Below are 26,611 nucleotides of genomic sequence, written 5' to 3'. Positions count from 1 at the left end.
GATTACATGTACACATACATGCATACACACATGAACACAAACATATCTAATTAAAAGATCTGCCATCTGGGCTGCTGGCAGACTGCATTCAATAACTAGCATGTGAATCATATAAGAGTAAAAAAAAAATTGAAAAAAATCTAAAACTGAAGACAGGATGGTTTTCAAATATCCATTTGTCCAAAGGGTGTTGTGCAAACTCTTTTGTTGAGTGTGGACAATTCAGAAATATGTCCAAAGTACAGATCAAGATAAAGTTACTTTTGGCCTGGTATTAAGAGATTCTGTGGGATATGCCTGTACTTCAACATAAATCATTTTATTAATTCAAATTTGACCTGCTTCGAAAAAAGGGATCTAACATGACTTAAAGAAAGAACATGCACGGCGGGCGCGGTGGCTCACACCTGTAATCCCAGCACTTTGGGAGGCCGAGGTGGGCGGATCACGAGGTCAGGAGATCCAGACCATCCTGGCTGACATGGTGAAACCCCGTCTCTACCAAAAATACAAAAAATTAGCCGGGCGCGGTGGCGGGTGCCTGTAGTCCCAGCTACTTGGAGGCTGAGGCAGGGGAATGGCGTGAACCCGGGAGGCAGAGCTTGCAGTGAGCTGAGATCGCGCCACTGCACTCCAGCCTGGGTGACAGAGCAAGACTCCGTCTCAAAAAAAAAAAAAGAAAGAAAGAAAGAACAGCAGAGAACAAGGTGAATATAATGCATTAGATTCACTAAAAATGGAAACAAGTTCATATGCTAACCATTGCATTAATATGGCCTGAAAAAAGGCAGTGTTGAACTGAGGGTTCCAACGGTACATGATGTTATAATTTCATTATCAAATGGAAGGAATGGTGGCAGTTCCCCAAGGATTTTCCTTAGAATCAAGAATTGAAGAGTATTTCTCACCTGCAGTGGCATAACTCCGTATGTTTGGGTGTCAGATAATCAGTAATATCCTTGACAATAACTGTCTGTATGGCCTCAGAAATCAGTAAGATGTCAGTAAAATTCACATTAACTGGTAGCACATGAAGAAGACGAGCATTACGTTTAGTATCTACTATACACCAAAGGTTTGAGCTGTGTCCTATACACCCCCCATCAACAGCCCAAAGATGTGGGAGCTACTTTCCCCATTTTACAGTGAAAAAGAAAACCCAAAGCCCAAAGAGGTAATGTGGCTGGCCAGTAGGTCACTAAAAGGAAGAGCCTGGATTCATTCCAGGCTGGTTTCTTCAACTTCAAGATCCTGTGTTCTTATGGCGCGTCTGCTACCTCACATTGCATCCTTCTGCAACCAAACTCAGCGAAATATGCTCTTCTCAGCTCCTCCCCATGCCGCCATGTTGGTAGTGGACTATGGGAAATAAATGAGTTTGACACATGAAACATACTTGGAACAGAGCCCGAGCAAACTGAGTCCTAAGAAATGTGAGTTGTTTTATTATCTTTATCTTCTAGTTCTGCAGAATGTATATTCTTTCAGTGAAAAAATCAGTCAATCTCCTATTGTATCAAATACATTTCATATCTTCACATTACAGACTAACATGAGGACCTATACATGGTCAGGAGGACTTGAAAAAGGTGAGTTTAGTTTCTAATTTAAAAAAACAATGGCTTTGGATGAAATCGGCCTCCACTCTGGGTTCAAATAAGAACCCAACAGAGCCTTTAGCTTGGCAATGAGATAAAGTGACACTGGAAGATGCAATAAACAAGCTTAAGTATAACGGGAAAGCAAACTGCAGTCCAAGAAAGACTCTTCCAGGTTAGGGATAAAGGAATCCAATATATTCTTCTACTTTTCATACATAAGAAATATGCCAGCTCCTTTCCAGTGCTTGGAATAGGAAGGACAAAAAGCAGAAGAGAACTATATTGTTTTCATTATTGGGTATATTTCAGAATCTAATTCTTTTGAAATATATTATAATTTTTTCTTTTAAGCACCACCTTATAATCTTTCTCAGAGGAAATCTGCTCTGGGTTAATATGCAGAATTCAGCCATGGTAATTTCATTATTTGGTCGTTTATGGTTATAGAGAATTAACAGAGAGACAAATCATACATGTAGCACACACAATAGCCAACAAGAAATGTTATGTTCTAAAACCAAAAAACAGACTTAACTGCATTCACCTGCCTAGAAATATAAAAATATCAAAAAAAGTTTAAGTTCCCAAATTTTACAGGTTTTCTTTTTTCTTTTAAAGAGTGAGAATACTAAGAAAACATTATGCAGCTCTCAGTAGTTGATATACAGTATTTTTTTTGGATCCAGCAAATATACTTTTTATAACTTTTCTCTGAAAGAAGGAACTTTTTAGCTCAGATTACTTGGACACTCTCACTGTTTATTCTTCCCTTTTTTGAGCAGTCAGAAGAGATTTCTCTCTCAGTACTTCAAATAAATAAGATATCCAGCTGAACAAACACCATACATTCTCGTGGATTACTTTGGCTTCTTAAAGAATATTTCACTTTCTTTTTTCAAAATGTAAATGATTCAAGAGACCCCATCATATGAAACTGAAGGATGCGATGTTTAAAGTGGTTCAAATTCTACACAAGGTGGCATGTGAAGAAGCAAAAAGTCCAGCTCAGTAAAAGAGCTTGATATTTCATGGGGGAAATTTGAATTTTGCTAAATTAGATACTTTATTTATTATACATTTTTAACATGGTTGGCTTTATAACATGAAAACCAAACTTTAGTATTCAAAATAAATCTCAAACCTATTTTCTAAAAGCAGCAAAATGTGGTTATTTTTCTTTTTTAGCTTCCTGCTTAAAAAAAAATCGTAACAATACAGCAACAAATCCTAGGATTACATATAGTCTAGATATTCTACACAGACTTTGAAATGATTGGCCAGCCTTACCTAGCTTTATGGCTTAAAAAAAAAAAAGTTCACACTTTCCGGCTAGTTTTTATAACTTAAGTTCAAATTCTGCAATACACATTTCTTTAGAAAGATGATTTGGGCCATCGATTAACAAGGGCCCCTTCTACTAAAGCAACATGAAAACAAATACTTGACTTTAGGATACTTTATCTACTGGTTTGTTTATTCTTTTCATAAGCTTTCTTATTAAAGGACTAAATCTTATCTCCCATCATAAAGCATAAACATATATATATGTGTGTATATATATATACACACACACACATACATATACATATTTATATAATTTTTTAAATGGGTACATTTGGTGCCTCTCTCAGCCCAGAAAGAGGGAAGATAAGGATGACGAAAGGATGCAAACAGGAAAAGACCAAAGAAAAGACAAAATTATCCGTAATAAACGCTATGGCTTCAGGCAGGCCAAGAAAAATCATCAAGTCCTTTGAGTAAATCTACCACCATGTAGCAGGGCCTCCAAAACGCACTAAAATCCAAAACAAAACTCAAGTTGTAGAGTGTGGTAGCTGGCCCTGATGACCCCTGCCTCTCAGGATTCATACCACTGTGAAGTCCTTTCCCCTTTAACAAGGATCAGACTCAGTGATTTCCTTCTAACAAAAAGAATATGGCAAAAGCAGTAAGATGGCACTTCTGTGGTTACATTTCAAAGAACTGTGACTTCCGTTTTACCAATGGATTCCATTTCCTTCTTGGCTTACCTGCTTCCATAAAGCCAGCAGCCATGATGGAGATCCCTACGTGGCAAGGAACCAAATACTAGGAAGGAAAGGAAGCCCTCAATCCACTGGCCCATAAGGACCTGAGTCCTGCCAGCAACTACATGGGCTTGGCAGTAGATCCTTCCCCCTTGAGCCTTGAGATTGTTACCTGGTATAATGCCTACGTGACAGCTGAATTTCTACCCTGTAATAACGCTGCTTATCTTTAAGAAACAGGACACCTGTGATAAAAAGTTCCCTCTGTAACCAGACCAGCTGAGATTTGTTAGAACCAAAACAGCTGACCCAAGGACTTAAAAAAGACCTCAGGCTTCATTATAATCTCATTTCCATGCTAAATGGCACTCTCACCAGCGCCATGACAGTTGACAATCACCATGACAATGATCAGAAGAAGCCATAAAAGGATAAAAAGGAAGGCAACATTCGGCCAGGCCAGGCACAGTGGCTCATGCCTGTAATCCCAGCATTTTGGGAGTCCGAGGCGTGCGGATCATGAGGTCAGGAGATTGAGACCATCCTGGCTAACCTGTGTAACCCCTCTCTACTAAAAATACAAAAAATTTAGCTGGACATGGTGGCGGGCACCTGTAGTCCCAGCTACTCAGGAGGCTGAGGCAAGAGAATGGCGTGAACCCGGGAGGCGGAGCTTGCAGTGAGCCGAGATCGCGCCGCTGCACTCCAGCCTGGGCGACAGAGCGAGACTCGTCTCAAAAATAAAAAAAAATAAAAATACACAAACAACGAAGGCAACACTCTGGTTCTGGGAAGTTCACTGCCCATCTCAAGAGAAGACATGATTATTTCTCTCCTTGATTTTAATGTCCAGCTTCTTCATTAAAACAACAACAACAAAGTCTATATTTCAACTTCCTCACCCCTCATTAGTGGAGCAGCTGATCTGTAAATTTGTGAGCATGCTCCTGCTTCTCAATTCCATGACCACCGAATAAAGCGTGTACTGCTTGACACTCACCTTCGGTTTTGTGTGTTACCTTCATGACACCCAACAGGGAAAGACCCCATTCTTTTGGGATGCCAGCGTTGTTGGTAAGAAGATGACTCCAGCCCAGTGGACAACTTGATTGCAGCATGAGAGACCCTAAAGCACACAGCCCAGCTAAGCCATGTCTGCTTCCTAATCTACAGAGACTGAAAAATAATGAATGTGTGTTGTATTAACCTGCTAACTATTGAGGTAATCTGTTATGCAGTGATACATAACAAATCCACACAATCTTATTAATTTCTGCATTTCTGTTTTGCTCATCTTGAAGAATTTAACTCCCCCGTTATGAATTACTGTGGTCCTTTGGTCAGCTTCAAAAAATGAGCTGAAGGGACCACATACCCACAGGCCAGTATTTCATTGCATGGATTGGGGGCAAGTAATGAGAGCAGGGCCATTGTCCCAGAACTTCTATTAATAACAGTTTCTAGGCCAGAAGCAGTGGCTCATGCCTGTAATCCCAACACATCGGGAGGCTGAGGCAGGCGGATCACTTGACGTCAGGAGTTCGAGACCAGCTGGGCCGGTATGGTGAAACCTCGTCTGCACTAAAAATACAAAAGTTAGCTGGGTGTGGTGGTGGGTGCCTGTAATCCCAGCTACTTGGGAGGCTGAGGCAGGAGGATCGATTACACCCAGGAGGTGGACATTGTAGAAAACGGAGACTATGCCACTGCACTCCAGCCTGGATGACAGAAGGAAACTCTGACTCCATAATAGTAGTAATAATGATGATGTTCTTCTGCTTTCCTCGGCTGCTATCAGCTTAGAACAAAGTCTGCCTTCCTCCAGTACCCTCCGCCAACTCCCCAGTAACAGGTGTACAGGTTTGTGAAATGGAATCCTGCATGGTTTCTTTTTTCTTTCTCAAGTAAATGTCTACTTTTGCATTTCCTTCCACCTCCCACTAATTTTTAATCTGTTATCATTACCTTTTGGAACAATGGAGTCTAAGGGGGGCATGCATGTATGCAGGTATCTACATAAATGTAATTGAATAATTACACGTACACTCTCACCTCTGATAAATATGGATTCAATTCCATCCCTGTCACTTACTAGCTAAGTGAACTAAGACAGTTTACTTAGCACTTCTAAACTTCAGTTTCCTTGTCTGTAAAAGGAGGACAATTCTCTTGAACTTCTACAGGATGTAGAAATTCCACATGATGACGAAATAAGTTGCTTTACACAGATTTACTGATTTACAGCAAATGCTTAAGAAAAAATTTATCATAGTATTAAAATATTGCCATTGTTACTGGCATCGGAGTAAATGTACAGAGTTACAGATCTAGTTTCCTCTGTAATTTTAGAAAATCCATCTGCCCAGGGTCCCTTCCAAGGCTACACAGCAAACTTGAACTGAGCCAGATTTTTATAAGATCAAATACTCTGCTTGTTTCAGAAAACAGGAAATAACTACTCAAACATTTCTAAAAACCTTACTTTCGCAAGGCACTGTAGTGGACAGAGTACAGAGAAGCATAAGTAAGATATTCTGCCATCATGACCTTCCAGTATAGCAAAGAAAAGCACAGGGCACATCATAATACACCTAAAATAAGTATACACTTGGCAGTAGCTCATGCCTGTCATCCCAGCACTTAGGAAGGCCAAGGTGGGTAGATCCCTTGAGGTGAGAAGTTCATGTCTAGCCTGGTCAACATGGAAAAACTCTATCTCTACTAAAAATATAAAAATTAGCCGGGTGTAGTGGCACATGCCTGTAATCTCAGCTAGTCAGGAGGCTGAGGCTGGAGAATGGCTTGAACTCTGGAGGCAGAGGCTGCAGTGAGCTAATGCCACTGCATTCCAGCCTGGGAAACAGAGAGAGACTCCATCTCCCCCCCTCCAAAAAAAAAAAAAAGAAAGTATACACTTGGTACTATAGTTGATGTTCACCAAATAGTGAGAAAAACATATCATAATAAGTAGTTTTCATAAGGCAATAATGAACAATTAGAATATTAATTATAATATCAGTAATAGTAGTAGTAAAATCATCACAATAATAACCCTTGCTGGCATTTACTGAGTTCCTGGGATGTGACAGAAATGCTTCCAAGTCTTTCCAGGCCTTCCTGTCTTCAGTCCTTGCAACAACCGCCTGAGGCAGGCAACATCTGGTGTCACAGCAAAGGCGGAAAAGGACCTGAGACTTCAGGATGTTGACCAAGGCCATGGAGAAGGCAAGGGGCAAAATTCGACATTTAAACCCAAGACCAACCCAGGAGGTGGAGACTGCAGTGACCCGAGATCACGCCACCATACTCCAGAACAGAACAAGAATCTATCTCAAAAAAACAAAAAAAAAATTTGGGGCTGGGCATGGTGGCTTATGCCTATAATCCCAGGACTTTGGGAGGCTGAGGCGGGCGGATCACTTGAGGCCAGGAGTTCGAGACCACCCTGGCCAACATGGCGAAACCCCATCTCTACTAAAAATACAAACAATTTAGCCCAGTGTGGTGGTGCACATCTGTACTACCAGCTACTAGGGAGGCTGAGGCACAAGAATCACTTGAACCGGAAAGGCGGAGGTTGCAGTGAGCCAAGATCATGCCACTGCACTCCAGCCTGGGGGACAGAGTGGGACTCTGTCTCAGAAAAGAAAAACATATTTCGAAATGTATTTATATTAATAGGAAGTTCCCAATTAATACAGTCCTCAGTATTTCAGGAAAAGGAAAAAAAACCAAGACCTCCCCAGTCAAAAGGCCATACGTGTTCCATACTTCCTATCTAAGACTTGAAAAGAGCTTCACAGGTTACAAAATGTTCTCTGGAACATGGTCTCAAGTATGATGAGTATATTTCTTGACCTTTGTACATTAAACTGATAGTTTACTAACTAGTTTTATGGATGATCCCTACTGGTACCTTTTCATCACACCAAAGGAAGAAAAAGACATCAATACCATGAGCATTTCTGTTTTGCAGTTAGCCTTTCCAGATCTAAAAGAAGCAAAAAAAACCCACTCATCAGTCCACATACAGCCAGCTACGCATTTGACTATTTTAGCCAAATGACGCGCCCGTTTTCCAAAGCAGAGCAAAGGCTAGGCTCATCAAAAACATAAGTAAAGCTGTTTCTTTTCTTTCCCCCCTGCACCCCCACTCCCCGCCCCAAGACAGAACCTTGCTCCATCACCCAGGCTAGAGAACAGTGGCACGATCGCTGCTCATGGCAACCTCCACCTTCAGGGTTCAAGTGATTCTTGTGCTTCAGCCTCCTGAGTAGCTGGGACTACAGGAAAGCTCCACCACGCCCAGCTAATTTTTTTTTTTTTTTTTTTTTTTGTATTTTTAGTAGAGACAGGGTTTCATCGTGTTAGCTAGATTGGTTTCAAACTCCTGGTCTCAAGTGATCCAGCCCACCTCAGCCTGTAAACCTGTTTGCTTATTTGTTTTGTTTACTAACCAAAGGTGATCATATTATTTCTTTCTGTGAAGATGAATTGGTGAAAACAATCACTCAAATTAAAGCTCCTTCCCGGGCTGAAGTCAGAGTGGTTTCTCCCTTCATGCCTATCATCTGTCTTCCCAACATATGGTTCCCATGAGGACAGGGAACTTGTTTAGCATTCTGTCCCTAGCGGAGCACCTGGTTCATGTTAGATGCTCAATATTTGTTCAATGCCTGCGCATCAAAAAGATCTCGTGCCAAACTTTTTGTGGCCCACACACCAATTTACTCAGGTGAGAGCCCTTCTTCTAGAACATTTTCCCCCTATACTGACTAATGCCCCAAATCCTTTCTGGAAGTAGATGGGGTATGATATTTACAAAAGGGCACAGGCTGAAAGAATGGCTTTTGGATAAAAAGAATCTAAACTCTACGACAGCTTATACCCTGATGTCAACCTGTAACATTTCTTTCCCTTCACCCCACGAGGTGGTACGTCCAGAAAGGTCTGCATGTTACAGATGGGCTTACCTGGCTCACTACATCATTAACTGAGATGCAGCAAGTTTTACTGCAGGTTTGGAACCTGGGATCTGAAACACACACAGAAGAATTATGGAGCTTAAATGATACCTGTAGCATTTTCTAGGCCAGTCGTTCCAAGGACGACCCTATCACTTCCAAAAGTAACAGTAAAAGGGAGAAACAGTCACAGCAGCATTTGAGTGAGTTCTCTCTGAAGTCAAATATATTCCATTGAAAGAACTGCTCCTTGTCCCATAACTGTGTCCTTCCTACAATTTTCGACATGAAAATATCCACTATCTTACAAAACGATGGTGGGTTCGGTTTTCATCCAAAATTTATGAAATACAGTATCTGCGGGCCCCTGTTAGTCTTCTTTTATTTCCTTTCAAATTAAACTGTTCTATTAACCCACAGGGTGACCATGCTTGCTTAACTGATTCATTTAACAGATAAGAAAACTGAGGACGAGAGAGGATAAGTGATTTGCTCAGAGACACACAATTGTCTAACGAGAGCACACTCTAAAATTACATTAGATGAGTAAGACATAAAGAAGGAAACCCATGACCATAGCACCCGGCACAGAGCTGGGAACATGTTCTCAGCTGATTTGCAAAGTATTCCTTTTTCTTGGTGTAACAAGAAGAGGGAGAGGGGTTCCATTTCCCGATGATTCCGAGCACCAGGTTTGAGCCCTCTTTGTTTTTGCTAGGAAAACATTACCTTACACCTCACAGGGAAAAATCAACATGTCCAGTGAGTTATACAAAAATCAATGTTCATAGAAGAAACATTCCAGAAACATCATCATGGGGCAATACAAACTCCTGGCCTCAGTTTAATCACGCTGGCCTCCAATATCTAAACTGTGTGGGAGCCAAAAATCACTGGAAGTAAGTATGAAATCGGAGAAAAGGAAACTGAAAGAGGGGAGGATCAAAGAAGGCACCACAAACTTAAAAGAAAAAAGAAAAGTAATACAAGAGCTAGAAAGAGTTATAAAGAGGCAGTGCATTACCAAAATGCCAACGAGTACACAGAAGAAAAGGAAACCGGGAAGATAAAACTAGGGGAATTGCAAATCTTGGTTAAACGTTCATTAAATAATTTGTCACACATATTAAGGCCAGATAGTCACTTTCTCCCCCTCTCGGGTGCTCATTCAGGAACAAAGGCTGAGGCTGACTTGAGACACCATAAAGCAAGGCAGAAAAAATACAGTGATGAGATACTACAGCCTCACAAACGCAGATCTAGTTTCCTTCTCTTTGATTTTAACAAGAAAGTGGCCAATGTTTCCTCCAAGCTAAGGTGTGCTGTTGGTGCTAGTAAAACAGGCAACAGGGGGCAGAGCTTAAAATCTGCACTGTGGAAGCCTACTGAGTTCTGACGACCAGTGTGTAATCTGTCTTAGTGGTTCCTGAGGCTTGGACATACAGTTTGTTTGTTTGTTTGTTTGTTTGTTTGTTTGTTTTCTAGTCTCACTCTGTCACCCAGGCTGGAGTGCAGTGATGCTGCGATGTCAGCTCATTGCAACCTCCACCTCCCACGTTCAAGTGATTTTCATGTCTCAGCCTCCCAAGTAGCCGGGACAACAGACAAGAGCCACCACGCCCGACCAATTTTTTTCTATCTTTGTAGCAGAGACAGAGTTTCGCAGTGTTGACCAGGCTGGTCTTGAATCCCGACCTCAGGTGATTCATCCGCCTCGGCCTGCCAAAGTGCTGGGATTACAGGCGTGAGCCACCGTGCCTGGTCCACATGAGGATTTTATGTTCAGTGTTAACAGGGAGAATTAGGCCTTTTATGACAGACACAGTGCCATCATTAGGAGAATGGGTATTTTTAAACAATGGGGAGAGAAGCCACCAATTTCTTGTGAAATAAGCCAGAAGCAGAAAGACAAATACTCTGTGATCTCACTTTTTGTGTGGAATCTAAAGCAGTCAAACTCACATAAGCAGAGAGTAGAGGGCAGTTCCCAGTAGGGGCTGGTAGTGAGGAAGTGGGAGGGGGTGGTGAATGGGGAGATAGTGGTCAAAGGATCCTAAGTTTCAGTTAGACAGAATGAATACGTTCTGGAGATCTATTGTACAGCATGATCAATACAGTTAACGACAGTTATAATAATAATGTATTATATACTTGACAATTGCTGAGACTAGACTTTCAATGTTCTTGCCACACACAAAAAATGATAGCTATGTAAGGTGATGGATGTGCTCATTAGCTTGATTGTGGTAGTCATTTCACAATGCATATGTGTATCAAAACATCACAGTTCACACCATGAATACATATATATTTTTTTTTTCTTTAGAGACAGGGTCTCGCTATGTCACCCAGGCTGCAGTGCAGGGGCACCATCGTAGCTCACTGCAGCCTTGAACTCCCAGGTTCAAGTCATCCTCCCACCTTGGCCTCATCAACTGTTAGGACTATAGGCATGAGCCACCATGCCCAGCCACAAACACACAGAAACATACACACACACATATATGAAATTTTAATTTGTCACTCATACCTCAGTAAAGTTGGGGAAAATAATGGTAATAATGACAGCAATAATGTTTATTGAGTATCTAGTATGTTCTGAATGCTGAACATTCATAATCTTCAATTTCTACTGCAAGTCAATAACAATAGTAGTTAACATTTCTTAAGCGTCTAGCACACTGTAGAGTCATTGAGTTCATCATGTCTTTAATTCTCAAGACAAGCCCATGAGGTAGTTCTAACATCTCAGTTTTACCTGTGAATCTTAATCAGGCTTTGAACCTTGCCCAAGACTTAGAATGGGAGGGAGCTAGGGTTGGACCCGAGAGCTGTCTAGCTCTAAAGCTTCTCCTGTGTCTCCTGTGCCCCGCCTCTCTCTCCTTACTTTCATTCCCTCCATACACACCCACACCGCTGGGTATGTCCCTTACATGTCATTTGACCGTGAGCTTGGGGGGACCTTCGGTACTTGCTGTGTGACTCTGGACAGGTCTCCTTGCCTTATCTTTTACGTATTTACGCATTCTAAGCTGTAATTCCTTGCCTACCTCAGAGGCATAAAGGATAAGAAGTACATTAAGAACTCTCATTTATTGAGTCATCTTTCATGTATTCATTTACAAACATTTACTGAGAATTTACTGTATGGACCAGGGATACGGTGAGGTGAAGGCAAAAACAGCACTGTCAAGAGAAGGGGAGCCAGACGTTAAATAAGAAACTACAGGCTGGGCGTGGTGGCTCACCTGAGATCAGGAGTTCGAGACCAGCTTGGCCAACATGGTAAAATCCTGTCTCTACTAAAAATACAAAAATCAGTCGTGTGTAGTGGTGCGTGCCTGTAATCCCAGCTACTCGGGAGGATGACACAGGAGAATCGCTTGAACCTGGGAGGCGGATGCTGCAGTGAGCCGAGATCATGCCACTGCACTCCAGCCCAGGTGACAGAGCAAGACAACTCCACCTCAAGAACAGGAAGGAAGGAGGGAAGGAAGGAAGGAAGGAAGGAAGGAAGGAAGGAAGGAAGGAAGGAAGGAAGGAAGGAAGGAAAGGAAGGAATGAAGGAAGGAAGGAAGGAAGGGAAAGAAGGAAGGAAGGAAAAGAAAGAAGGAAAGAAGGAAGGAAAGAAAGAAGGAAAGAAGGAAGCAAAAGAAAGAAGGAAAGAAAGAAGGAAGGAAAGAAGGAAAGGAAGGAAGGAAGGAAGAGAGGAGAGAGAGAGGAGGAGAGAGAAGAGAGAAGAAAGAAAAGGAAAAAGAAAAAGAAACTCAGGCCAGGCATGGTGGCTCATACCTGTAATCCCAGTATACTTTGGGAGGCCAAGGCAGGTGGATCATCTGAGGTCAGGAGTTTGAGACCAGCCTGGCCAACATGGTGAAACCCTGTCTCTACTAAAAATATATAAATTAGCCGGATGTGGTGACAGGTGCCTGTAATCCCAGCTACTCAGGAGACTAAGGCAGGGGAATCGCTTGAACCCGGAAGGCAGGGGAATCGCTTGAACCCGGGAGGCATGGAGGTGGGCCGAGATTGTGCCACTGCACTCCAATCCAGGTGACAGAGAGACACTCCATCTCAAAAAAAAAAAAAAAAACAAAAACAAAAACAAAAAAAACTACAGAAATTATCTTTAAATTGCAGTTGTGTTGTGTGAAATGTTATGAAGAAGAAATTCTGAGGACTCTACATTTACTCATTCAGTATATTAGGAGTGCTATTAGGAGTCAGACAGTATTCTAGGCAGTGGCTGTTCTGAGAGAACATATTGGAGAGCTTGATATAATCTTAGAGACCAAAACTGCTTCCTTGACGTGTGCTGTTTGGACTGAGTTTTGCAGGATGGGTACAAATTAAGAGCGGAGGAGGAGTATTCTAGGCTGAAGAACAACATGTTTCAAAACCCGAAGGGGAGAAAGAGCATGGAGCCAGAAGCGGCTTCAGGTATGGTGGGTGAAGTGGATGGGGACCGGATAAGACTAGATGCCTTTCATTTCAACTCTCACTTCCTCTCACAACCACCCTATAAAATAGACAGCATTTCATCTGATAAATGAAAAATCTATTAAAATACATACACACCTATTCAACAGTGCCGGCGTCAACACCATTACCCTATCCTTTTTCCCCATAATCAGAGTTTGCCTCTCACTCTAGAAGCTCAAAATGCCAGTTGTCCACTTCTCTAGCTTCCTTTATATCTAGGATTTACATAGGTGACTCAGTCCCAACCAGTGGAGTCTCACGGGAAGTCAACTCAGGAGGACAGTTCTGAAGCAGAATGCTCTCTCTCGATAAAGGAAAAAGGCATGCAATGAGGAGCCTCATCCCACCCATCTATGCCTTCAGACCTTATCAAGTAGGATGCAATGGCTGGCACCACAGAAGCCATCTTGTAAGCATGAGGGAAAAGTGAAGATCATCACGAAGGAGCCACCCATATAGTAGCCAAACACAACTCTTGCTGCCTCAGCTCCTCTGGACACGTGGGAAAGCAAAAGCTCTATTATTCCAACCACCTTTAAGTGGGTGTTAATAACTTGTGGCCTAAAGCAGCCAAACTGATGTAGAAAATTAACCTCAGAAAGGTCGAATCATTTTAAAATTATGTAACTAAAAGGTAGCAGAGGCTGCGTTTTGAATACAACTCTCATGATTCTAAATCCTTTGCCCTTTTCCAACTTACTTATATCCATTGGTCTCTGGACTAAGCAAGCACTGTAAACTTAAAAGCTTTGGACATAATGACGAAAGACTACTAACACCAATGCTAATGCTAATCCAGGGCAGGAAGAAGAATGTTTCAGGCTGCGAGAAGGCGGCCTCAGGCGGGGTAAGAGGAGCCCAGGCAGCTACTAGGTCCTTCTGTTGACAGGCAACTGCAGGAAAGAGCCAGTGTGGTCCAAGGACAGAGGGGTCCTGAGAGTCCAGTGTTCTAACATATCTGGACTGGCAAGAGAAAGGCAACCAGAGAATTCAGTCCTCACTCAGGAGTCTTGAAATGTTTAGATTCATGAAGAATACAATGAAATGTCCACTTTGAAAATCATATTACCCCCTCCCAACAGAAAGAAGCCTGTTTCATACACCTTCTGCTTTGTATGTGATACACCAATGTACCAACACACATTCAAGCAGGGGACTTTGTCCTTGATGGCATCTATAGTGTAGTCAGCTGCAGGTATGTTTAAAGGTGGAAAGGGGGAGAAGTGTTTTTCTAAAATACTAATTTCAAGAACAAATCAACATCTATTATCTCCTTCATCATGTTTTAAATTGTAACAACTATAAATCACCCTGCAGCGGGTTATTCAAGGGCAGAATTACCCCGTTTAGCTTTCACGAAGGTTAGAAGAATGACATCTTGTGCTTTTTCTAGCTATAATTTATAACTTTGCAACAGAACCAGCCTTGCCGGCCCATCCATTAGCAGGGTAGCCGCACATCCGTTACAACTCAGCACGATGACTGGCTTTACGCGGGCACAGGAAACGTAACCCGATCGCCGCAGAAGTTCCATAAACGTAAGCCATTTTTTAATGTAAAATGATTTGAAAACGCAGTTCCCTAAAACATCTGCTAAGCTCTTGCTACCCTAACACATGATATTCTTTCTACTGTTACCTGCCAACACAAATATTTGGTTGCACAAAACCCTCCTAAAAGGCACGTGACAGTGCTCAGCTTCACATTTACATACTGGTCCACAAAGGGCTGGCTTGGACCTGGGAACTCTGGCAACGATGTGTTTACCAGAAATGAAAGCTTACGTGGAAAAAAAAGGAGGAGGGGTGCGGCATTCATTTCAGTGAAGGTGCTGTCAAACATTTAAAAAAGGAAGCATAACTGCATAAGTAGCTATAGATGGAAGGGGAACTACTGTGCACTGGACGCAGCAAATGCAGCTGTGAGTAGCAAGTGAAAGTTTACAAGGCTGGTATATCATTTTACGGAACACGCTGGGTGAGCTCTCTGCTTTTCAACTACAAAATAAAGATAATAATTCTAAGATTGCAGAACTTGGAATTATTAAATCTAATAGATATTATGAGAAATTAGTGAAAATATATGCTGATACATAAAGCATCGTGGTATCTCGGATAAACTGCCAACCTGCATCTCTATTTGGAAGTGCGGTAGGATTCTAAAGTCATCACACGTGGCTACAACTGCAAAAAGCCAAGATTAGCCTTGAAAATCCCTTATGTGCACCAGATACAATGCCTGGTTTTGTGAATTAAAACCCATAGAATAATATGTATACACAAATATAGATGCTAAAATACAATACGTTTTTTCACCAACTGCGAAGTTCTTACCAAACAATACATACTAATGCATGCATGTGCAAAACATTTTAGAGTAATTTAACTGCATAAAAGAATGTTCTAGAGACAGGAAAATAAACAGGCAATGCACGCATGACGTGACTTCATTATGAGAAAGTGCTCAGCAAATGTTAGTTTCCTTTAACATATTTTAGAAGCAGCTATTTGAAGTATCTTGCATCTTTTTTAGAAGGACATTTAAAAATAACTCAATTTCCAAGTTTATCTGTGATTTTTATTTTACCATAAATTGGAGGAAGGAGGAAACAAACACTTCTCCCCCAGAACCCCCCAAATCACTTGTCCAGTTCTCTAGATCTCAAGACGAACAGGGAGGCAGAGACACGGCTTTACCAGTAGGGGCCGCTGTGCTGAGAATTGATTCCTGTGAGTTTCTCATTAGTGATTATTATACTGCAGGCAGCCAAAATGGAAAAATTAATTAATTTCAAAGTGATAATGCATTTACAGCAACAATTAGAAATGTATAACTGTAAAAGGGCAACATTTAAAAGACAGATTACATTTAATAAAGTTGCACAAGAACATCCAATTGTAAAATTACTGATCTGCAACAATATGCCTTAAAGAGGCACTTAAAATAGCCTGACTCCATGAAGGGTGACCTAATTACTGTAACTAAAATCACCGTAGTCACAGCAAGTCACAGCAAATAAAAAAGGGACGTTGATATTAGAATACTGCTGTTTAATACTTAAGGGAGCCGGCTACAGGGAAGAAATGAAGGCAGGGCTTCCAAACACAAGGCTGGGTTGTATTCCTTGCTCCCTTGACCTCATGCAATGGAATGTGTACTCCAGCAATACTCGTGTCAGAAGCAAACACCCTCTCTAAGGTGATAGGCAGACAAGGCAGACCACACTAGCCATCTGGTGATAGGGAGATTGCATCTATGCTAAGCTTCTCAATCACAATTAGAAACCCAGCCACATGTGGCCCATGGCTACCTTACTGGAGAGCCAGATTATAATCATTGCAGAAATTCTATATCCATCATTAGTGATGTTATATGCATTATTGTCAGTCCTTACACCAACCTGTATCGCAATTTTCGTCTTAATGAGACAGACTCAGAACGCTGGTGACCTAAGTTGTTCCAGTGGTCAAGGGTAAGAGCTGAGCTTAGCCATCAGCACCATTAGCAGGAGAGCTGCGAGGTCCACTGTCCCAGGTTACCACTTTCTTCTCTTGCCACCACCAGGAAGCCATGTCAAATCCCATCTCAAGTACAAGGGAAATGCTGACGTCCCCTGCCCTTTCTATGAGTGCCCCTCCCCAGACAACTTCAACAAAACCTGGGATTTTTGCGACGTCACCACTTTTCTCCAAACCCTCTCATGAGCTACCCACTCATTTTCCCACAGCTTTCTCACCCAGGGACCTAAAGCTTAGTGCGCCTTTAATCTTTTACCCAGGGCTGCTCCCAGAGGACGTCTGTTTCTCCCAAGCCTTGCCTTGCTCTAGGCATTGAGACCTGCTCACAAGTAGTCTCTGAGCTCTCCTGCCAGGCAAACAGGAGAGACTGTGGTAGGCTGCGGCAGAGGCTGCTGCACACTGGTGGGGCAGGCAAAGGAATTAGGCACGGAGGTCGGGCATCTGTTATTACTAGGACACACTCCAGGTATGGTGCTCACTGAGTTGCAACCTTCGTCCAGTTCATGGTGCGTCCTCCCCCACATGGTAATCCTTCTGCCTCTGCTTCTAACCCCATATTCTGGTTTTCCACTCAGCCCAAGTCCTGAGCACCCTTACCCCCAAAACAGCAACACTCTGGTATCATGATACAGTCACCGACCCAACTGAATTTGCTGGTACTTTTTAGAAATACTCCTGTTAGGTTCAACCAGCCAACATTCAAGTCTGACTTTATTAAGCATATTATATTAAATATTCGATAATAATTCTTCTCCAATAAATAAAAATATTTACCCTGCATTTATATTTTAGCAAACTTGTCTTCCTTCTTTTCCCACCTGCCCTGGCCCAGAGTCCCTAAACAATGTGATCAGGACACAGAATAACAGTTTCCACTATTTTCCGTCAACAACTCCTCATCCATTCGCGTTGACGACAAATGGCAAGATGCTTCTATCACCCTTCACCAAATTCCATGCAGTCACAGACTCATCTCTAAATCTTTCCCATCATGTCCCTCTGATTAGGGACCTTACGGAAGAAGGAGAAAATGAACTCTCTGATGCCACCGAACCAAGTTCCTTAGAACCCATCAGTGATCAAATACTAGTGAGATGACTCAACACCCAAAGATTACAAATGATGGTTGATTGGGCTTGCTAATGTGGAAGGCACTGGGCCAGCAGAAAATAAGGAAGAATCCACCTCTCTCCTCTCCCCATTCCTAAACGCCTCATTTAAACGGCACTGGCACCCAGTTCAGATCCATATTCTTTCTTTTCATGCCAACTGAAGGACAGAGCAAAGTATGAGGCATAATCACGGTCAAAGAAACCGGCATGTAGAGGCTGCGCTTATACAATCATCAGGAGCAAAGTGATGGGGAAATTTCAAAACCCTGTGATCCACCTGCAGATAAGTTTCATTCATCACTTCCTACAGATGAATCCCACCCTGCGGCATGGAGAACCACTCTCCATACGTGCCTTCACTGCAACTGATCCTAAGTGTTCAGCTCTTGGAATATGTCTGTTTACTTTGCATAAAAACCACTTGGGAGATTAGAATAAAAGATGTACTTACTTATTTCCTCCTAAGCAGTTCTTTTAAGCAGTTCAAAAGACTTTTGATGTGGTTTTAAAAGTCGTTCCCAAATACCAAGGTTAAGGATGGGAGGTGGGAATGAGTGTAAGAGAAGGCAGCAGACGGTTTCCAAGGCTGTGACATTGGTTGGAGGATAATAGGCCAGCGATACTTCTTTTTTGTTGTTGTTGTTTTGCTTTGTTTTATTAACATCCTAGGTTCAACTGTGAAGGCCTGTGATATCTCTAAAAGCCAAATGTGTTTTGGAAAAGGAAGATTTCTGTACAGTAGATTTCAAGTTTGGGTAATTGGAATACTGGTGTCCACTAATAGGAAGACGTTTTTGAAGTCTTTTGGTTTTGAAAAATAATCTACCAAATATATTGTGGAAAATATGCTTTCTTCATTCAAATTACTTCCTACGAAAACAGTTTCACAGAATAATGTTCTTAATATGGCTGATAAATGAACATCAAATTATAAAAACATGGTATCACCCTTGTAAACACTTCCAAATGTAACCACAGTACCGTGATTCATCCAAAATCGTCTTTGGGAAAGTAAAGAAGAAAACACACTCCTAGCCGTCAAAGGATTCTCCAACAGAGGATTACACCCATTAGAAGAAGAATTTAGAACATCAGATACAGATTTTCTACGAAACAAAGGAATCACATCTCCTGAAAATTCAGTAGTCACAAATCTTTGTTGTCCACCTACTGACACAAAACAGCAGTTTTCAAGCACTCCACAAAATAGATTTTCAAAGTTTCTGAATTAAAAAACCCCCAAAAAACAAAACATAACAACAACAACACAAAAAAAAAATCACCATTTCCATAAGGACTTTCAGCCATACTTAACATGGTACTGAAACGCACATGGTCCACCCAAGCCCTCCAAGACGCATTTACCCCAACAGATTTAATCTAAAGTTGATGCAAATGTGTTCAAGAGCCCTTTATGATGGGCAGGACAATGTTATTGCTGAGACCAGACTCATGCCTGCAAGAGGTAAAAAGGTGGAGACACATGTGTGCAGGTTTCTCTAGGACCCAAGGTGTTTGCGGCGCCAGCAGCCGTTCTCTTACCATGGACTTGGTGAAAGGCCTCGCCAAGGTAAACAGCAGTGTGTACACCCACCAGCTGCGATGAATGTTGGAGTACATCATATTTCCAGGATGCACTGCGTTCGACGTGACCCCACGCGGGGAGAGGCGACGGTGCAGCTCGTTGGAGAAGAGGACGTTGCAGAGCTTGGACCTGTTATAAGCCAGCATTGCCCAATAGTCGTTTTTTGATGGAGAGAGGCGACTGAAGTCCAGTTTTCCCAAGGAGTCATTAATATCTGTAAATCTTAAAAATAGGAAATATGACATGAAGCAACCAAGTTCTGACTTCCCATACAGCTTTTTATTTTTATTAGAAATATAAGGATGGCTGGCTGCAGTGGCTCACATCTGTAATCCCAGCACTTTGGGAGGCCGAGACAGGTGGATCACCTGAGGTCAGGAGTTCAAGACACCCTGGCCAACATGGCAAAACCCCATCTCTACTAAAAATACAAAAATCAGCCAGGTGTGGTGGCATGCCTGTACATGGGAGGCTGAGGCAAGAGAATCGCTGGAACATGGGAGGCGGAGGTTGCAGTGACCCAAGCCTGGGCAACAGAGCTAGACTCCATCTTAAAAAATAAATAAATAAAAAGGAATCTGAGAAAACTATGTAGAGATGACTAAAAATTCAATCTTGCATACATCAAAACAAAGTCTCCCTTAAAGATCGACAATGGTGATTTAACAATACAAACATAGGTCATGTGTGGTGGCTCATGCCTGTAATCTCAGCACTTGAGGAAGCTGAGGAGGGAGGATTGCTTGAGTGTAGGAGTTCAATACCAGTCTGGGGAAGATAGGGAGACACTATGTCTACAAAAAATAAACAATTAGTTGGGTATGGGGGCACATGCCTGTGGCCCCAGCTACTTGGGAGGCTGAGGCAGGAGGATCGCTTCAGCCTGGGAGATCGAGGTTGCAGTGAGCTATGACTGTGCCACTGAACTCTAGCCTGGGCAACAGAGTGAGACTTTCATCTCTAAAAGTAAGAATTTAAAATTTAAAAATTAAAAAAAAAAAAAAAAAAGCATTGGCTCCAAAGATAGACTTCAGTAATGGCCCACACTCATAAATGTAGCAGTCCTGACATGCTGAACTCCCTCCCCACCCTCTAACATGTATTTTTCAAAACCTTCAACAGGAAGTTCAAAGATAATTAAATTAAACAGAAAAGCATCTTAAATAAAGGGCTGCTGCTTTTGGAAACAGAAGGATATCACATTCCTAACCTTTGACAAGGCTTTCCTGGATGATTTTAGCTAATGCTTGAGGCCTGTATATTTTCATTTGAGTGTCCAAGAAAATATAGATGAGTCTTGTTGCCTCCAAGACTATTTTCTAGATTAAAAATTAATGATTATAAAGGGGTTATAACCTTGGTGAGGTGCCATCAATAGTCTTATACGTTTAAAAGATAAATGTAAACAAAGCCAAGATGAATTCTGGCACAGTCTAATGTTTTTAAGTATACCCATGGCATGGATGTACACAAATCAACGTAACTAGTTGATGTTTTATAATTGGGTCTGACGGAGTCATTAAACACCAGCTGTTTGTTTCTTTCCCTTTGTCTCTTTCTCTTAAATAACAACAATGCAGTGATTGCCCTTAAAAAATGGATCACAACAAACAAAAGGAATTTTCTAAATGGTCTCATCTTTGTCAAAGGACCCCTCATACTCTGCTTCTATAAGTTCATTCTGGGCACCGGGTAATGAGGAAGCATATTGGGAATCCTCTAGAAAACTGCTATGGAAAACAAAAAGCAAAAAGCAAAAAGTAAAATGAAAATTACAGAATAATCCTATTGTTCCTTAATATCAGCAGCTCAGGTTGGGCTAAGACCAAGAAAAGCATGGCAAGGGCAGATGAAATTCATGTTTTAATGGAAATTAAATATCCCTTCCACAGGACTCAGTGACATCCAATTTCTAGTGTTAAATGACATAGCTGCTCTAAAGCCATCAACAAAGTCGATGGCCAGAGACATCATCAGGGATACAGAAATGAGATCTTGAAAGGAATTGTTGGCTGCCCATTTTCAAGTACTCAAACTACAGGAAGAGTCCAACTTCCAAGCTTAATTGTCTAAGGCAGTGGAACTCAGCGGGAAATTTGAAAATATATGAAGGCCTTCTGGTTGTCGTGATGATCGCTGGTGATGGTGGCAGGGATGGAAGATGTCTTGCAATGCAGATGAAGTCTTGCTCAATGAAGATTGCCCCAGTGGACTCTCATGCAGATGAAAAGCCTGTGGATAATTATCTGAGCCTAGAAACATCCACTGAATTTCCAAGTGGGTAGTGCAACAATATACATGTAGAATGAATGAAGGCACTTTCAGATTTTGTGTGATTTTTGGAGGGTGACTGATACGGTTTGGCTGTGTCCCCACCCAAATCTCACCTTGAATTGTAATAACCCCCATGCATCAAGGACAGGACCAGGTGGAGAAAACTGAATCATGGGGGTGGATTCTCCCATACGGTTCTCGTGGTAGTGAGTAAGTCTCATGAGCTCTGATGGTTTTATAAATGGGAATTCCCCTGCACATGCTCTCTTGACTGCTGTCAAGTAAGACATCCCTTTGCTCTTCCTTCATCTTCGGCCATGATTGTGAGGCCTCCCCAGCCATGTGGAACCATGAGCCCATTAATCCTCTTTCCTTTATAAATTACCCAGTCTCAGGTATGTCTTTCTTAGCAGCATTAGAACAGACTAATACAGTCAGGCCTCACTCAAGGTTGGTGGTACTGGAGTCTGCAATACCATACACCTGGTAAGGGTGTGTGTTTTTTTTTTTGAGTCCACTCAAGGTGATTCATGCATGGATACATATGTTCCATCTTTCCTGTAGCCCGGCCCAAGCATTCACATGTTGAAACACACACCATTTTGTTTCCGTTATTTTTTCTTTGCATTACAGTAAAGCCACCATATCGAATTAAAAATATAGTTGTACATGTAAGTTATGTTATTTGCGAACTTTATTTCAACATAATAAGGTATTACAGAAGACTTGTCACACAAAGGTGCTACTGAGATGAGAATCCAGTGATCCCAGGTATGGGACAGGACTTGAAAACTCTATCAACATGGCATAGACAACAGGGACAAGGATTTAGAGAGTATCCAAAAGGTACGGAATATAGTACCATCCATTCCCTCTCTCTACTCATCTTTTATCAACTGCTGCCGGAAATCCTTCTTGGCATATTTGTTTAGCCTGACCCAGTTCAGGGACTACTTCTTCTAGGAAGCTCCCCATAATGAACTCTTCCACAGCTGGATATCATGGTGATTTTTTTGGTGGAAGTTAGGGAGAGAATGAAAGAAGCCATGGAAGGCAGACAAAAATACATGTCCCCATGGACATTAAGTATCCACTCTTCAGGACCCAGGTCATGACACCATTCCTAGTGTTCAGTGACACTCCTGGCCTTCCAAGATCGGTGAAATGGCTCGCCGTTCTGTCTGTACGTTGTTCCTCTGTTATCACCATGCCAGACTGTAAGTCAATTGATCACCTGATCCCAAAACGAGACTGTGAATTAATGGAAAGTAGACTGTAAGACTCGAGTGTTGCTTACTACAGTGCCTGACACATAGTAAGGACTCAACACAGAATCAGACAATTCAAGTTTGGTCATGGGTTTGGATATTCCAATCCAAGGACCAAGTCCTTAATAAAAAACAAAGGAATGCAAATCCCATGACGAGAATTTGACAGTTTCCCTTGTTTCAAGTCTTGCCCTAAAGGTAAAATTTACCACTAGGTTCAACTCTTCTATGTTTTCCATTAATGTTTACATGTGGAACTTCCTAATGTTTAGGGCTTTTGGTTTTTGTTATTTTTTTTAGAGACAAGGTCTTGCTTTGTTGCCTATGCTGATCTCAACTCTTGAGCTCAAGGGATCCTCCCGCCTCAGTTTCCTGAGTGGCTGGTATTACAGGTATACACCATCATCACACACAGTGATTTTCTACTGTTAAGAATAAGGTCCCCACTTAGGTATTTAAGGATAACACAGAAGTATCTCATGACTAGGGAACACCGAGTAAATTAAATGTCTAAGAGGAGAAAGTCATTTCTTCTTGATTCCTAATCTAGAAATAAGACAAAAAAAATCCCATGATGAAAAATGAGAACCAGGAAGGACAGTTTCAAGATGGAGAAGTACCAGCTGCTACATAGCAGGCACTTTCTCTGCAAACAGCCCTTCCCTATAAGGTTGACCCCTGATTTCCTTCCCCACTGTCTCCTGGGCAGATATCCCACTTTTACAGTCTCATTAGCTAGCACTGACAGTCCTCCAGGAAGTGGCAAGTGTGGGCCGGCTTCTGATCTCTCTGAGCCAAAAGAGGCTTCCTGAAAAACGACTATGTTCACCTCTCAGCTCCACAGGTAATAAAACAACTCTTCAGATGCTGCCGACTCTGTTTTCAAGTTGACAAACTGACAAAGCCAAACAATTATGTCTTAACAGAATTTTCCCTTACTAGTACATTAAGATATTGACATTTGCTCTGTGGACAGTAACACTTGCTTTGTAAGGGGACCCCCCCGCCCACTTTTTTTTTTTTTAATACTTTAAGTTCTAGGGTACATGTGCATAACGTGCAGGTTTGTTACATATGTATACTTGTGCCATGTTGGTGTATGCCGAGTTGGGCTGCACCCATCAACTCGTCAGCACCCATCAACTCGTCATTTACATCAGGTATAACTCCCAATGCAATCCCTCCCCCCTCCCCCCTCCCCATGATAGGCCCCGGTGTGTGATGTTCCCCTTCCCAAGTCCAAGTGATCTCATTGTTCAGTTCCCACCTATGAGTGAGAACATGCGGTGTTTGGTTTTCTGTTCTTGTGATAGTTTGCTAAGAATGATGGTTTCCAGCTGCATCCATGTCCCTACAAAAGAGGCCCCCACCCCACCCCCGCCCACTCTTGTATATACACCGTGGGGGTTTTGCTTTTTGGGGTTTTTTTTTTTTTTTTTTTTTTGAGACAGGATCTTGCTCTGTCACCTAGGCTGATGACAATCTCCCTCCACTGGTGCAATCTGCACTGATACAATCTCCACTCACTGCAGTCTCCATCTCTCAGGTTCAAGCAATTCTTCTGCCTCAGCCTCCCAAATAGCTGGGATTATAGGCGTCCACCACCACAACTGGCTAATTTTTGTATTTTTAGTAGAGATGGGGTTTCGCCATGCTGGCCAGGCTGATCTCAAACTCCAGAGTGCTGGGATTACAGGTATCAGCCACTGTGCCTGGCCTATACTGCATTTTTTTAACTAATAATTTTTAATTTTTATTTTAGAGATGGAGTCTCACTCTGTCACCCAGGCTGGAGTGCAGTGGTACGATCAAAGCTTACTGCAACCTCAAACTCCCAGCCTCAAGCCATCCTCCCACCTCACCCTCTTACTAGATGGGATTATAGGCATGTGCCACCAAGCCCAATTTTATTGAGGATTTTTTTAATTCCCGCCTAAAATAATTAGGCTGGATTCTATCTACACGGAAGCTCAGAAACTCCGTGTGTGTGTGTGTGTGTGTGTGTGTGTGTGTGTGTGTGTGTGTTTGTGTGTATGTATGTGTGTCACTGCGTGATTTTGTGTGTGGGGTGGGAGAGGGCAATTTGGCACTCGATCCAGCTGCAGCCATTGAGGGTTGTTCAACCAGCACTCTGCCCTTTTCATTCTACTTTAACTGTTATCTGAAATTTTTTCACAGCAAGGAAGTCAACTTCTCATTTCACTATGATGTATTCTAGGTACGCAGAAACTCAATTCAGTTGCTCGGATTCCAGATGAGTAACTAAAACACAGTGAAGACACAGGAAGGCTAATAAGTATTTTGCCTTGGGGCAGTCTAGTATAATATTTTCTGCAAACATAGGACTTTATTTTTTCCCCTAACAGGGGGTCTTGACTCCAACGAAGAGATTCTGCCAAGGTTTATGGAGGTAATTAGATATCAACACTTGCATTTTACAGCATGGTTTAGGGCCCTGGGTTCTTGGGTAGTGAGCGAAGTGTTTTCACGTACCGCCTGTGCACCAAGTCACCACGCTCGCTCATGGGAGCCAAGGGATGCAATGCAAAGGTAATACACAAGCCAGCCTGGGGAAATTGCCATTTTGTTAAAACACCTTTAAATAATGTGCAAAGAAGCCGGGCGCGGTGGCTCATGCCTGATAATCACAGCACTTTGGGAAGCCAAGGTGGGCGAATCACAAGGTCAAGAGATCGAGACCATCCTGGCCAACATGGTGAAACCCTGTCTCTACTAAAAATACAAAAATTAGCTGGGCGTGGTGGTGGATGCCTGTAGTCCCAGCTACTCAGAAGGTTGAGGCAGGAGAATCGCTTAAACCTGGGAGTCAGAGGTTGCAGTGAGCTGGGATCGCGCCACTGCACTCCAGCCTGGCAACAGAGCGAGACTCTCTCTCAAAAAATAATAGTAATTACAACAATGTGCGAAGAATAATTGGAAAGCAGAAAACTAGTGCCAGCCATCAGACAGGAGTGAACACGACAACACATCTCAGGAAGGCCTCCCTACAAACTAAGATAGGTCTAATTCAAGAGTCCAAGTCCCTTCCTTTCAAATTAATCTTTTAAATGAAGCTAAGATTCGGATCTCCAAAGTAGGCATGAATTACACTGTAGTTAAGGAGAGAACAAAGACATCACACAAAATACCACTTCAGATACAGATTTACAAAGGAGAGTGAGCAGCTGACAATTCAACATAATCTCCCATTAAATACCAGCTCATTTAAACATATCCCGTGGTGCCCTCCACATCTGGTGGATGACTGGGGCTGGCAGATTTATTTCTGGAGCTCTCTCTGCTGCCTGCCCCCACAGTAGCCTCCCTCGCCCCTTAACAGGGCCACTCCACTTTCTTTCACAAACCTGGTGTGATTTGCAAAGATAAGGCTGTCCAGATTTTGTTACCACCTAATTACTGGATGTTTCATGTCTTTTAACACGGGGGAGGATTATTACTGGCATTTTCCTTTCATTTCAGCCATCATAAATTTAAAGTGGCAAAAGTAAATCTATCTGCAGTGTGTCACTTACACCATAAGCCCCTGTGTTTGGGAGTGATAAAGGTTTCAAGCTAACCCTTGGCTGGTCTATCTCTTCCAAGTCCCAGGGGTTACATTTTATGGAAGTATGATTAAAAAAGTAAGCTTCATTCTGGGTCACTAAAACATTTCAGGACTTAAGACGGAGAAGAAGGAAGAAAAAAATGCGCCCCTTTCACATTATTTCTTTTTCTAGCTACTCTGCTAAGAGTGTAAACTCCCCCCCAAAAACACACACC

The 26,611-nt window shown here is 42.2% G+C and overlaps 1 protein-coding gene across 3 annotated transcripts in view; it reads right to left on the bottom strand.

The window, feature by feature from the left end:
- WWOX (WW domain containing oxidoreductase) overlaps window positions 1-26,611 on the bottom strand; it is a 1,123,672-nt gene that overhangs the window by 761,358 nt on the left and 335,703 nt on the right. For 2 of the 3 annotated variants that reach the window (XM_001105944.5, XM_077986932.1), the window contains one exon: window positions 19,247-19,511. In XM_001105944.5, the coding sequence (XP_001105944.4) occupies window positions 19,247-19,511 (265 nt within the window). Of the gene's footprint in view, window positions 1-19,246; window positions 19,512-21,676; window positions 22,815-26,611 lie in introns of those variants that run through there. The other variant, XR_013412200.1, reaches the window with a different exon arrangement.

Source organism: Macaca mulatta, chromosome 20 (assembly GCF_049350105.2).
Source record: "Macaca mulatta isolate MMU2019108-1 chromosome 20, T2T-MMU8v2.0, whole genome shotgun sequence".
NCBI classification, from domain to species: domain Eukaryota; kingdom Metazoa; phylum Chordata; class Mammalia; order Primates; family Cercopithecidae; genus Macaca; species Macaca mulatta.
The sequence above is the reverse complement of the archived record's forward strand: the minus strand, read 5'-3'. Positions and strand labels throughout refer to the sequence as shown.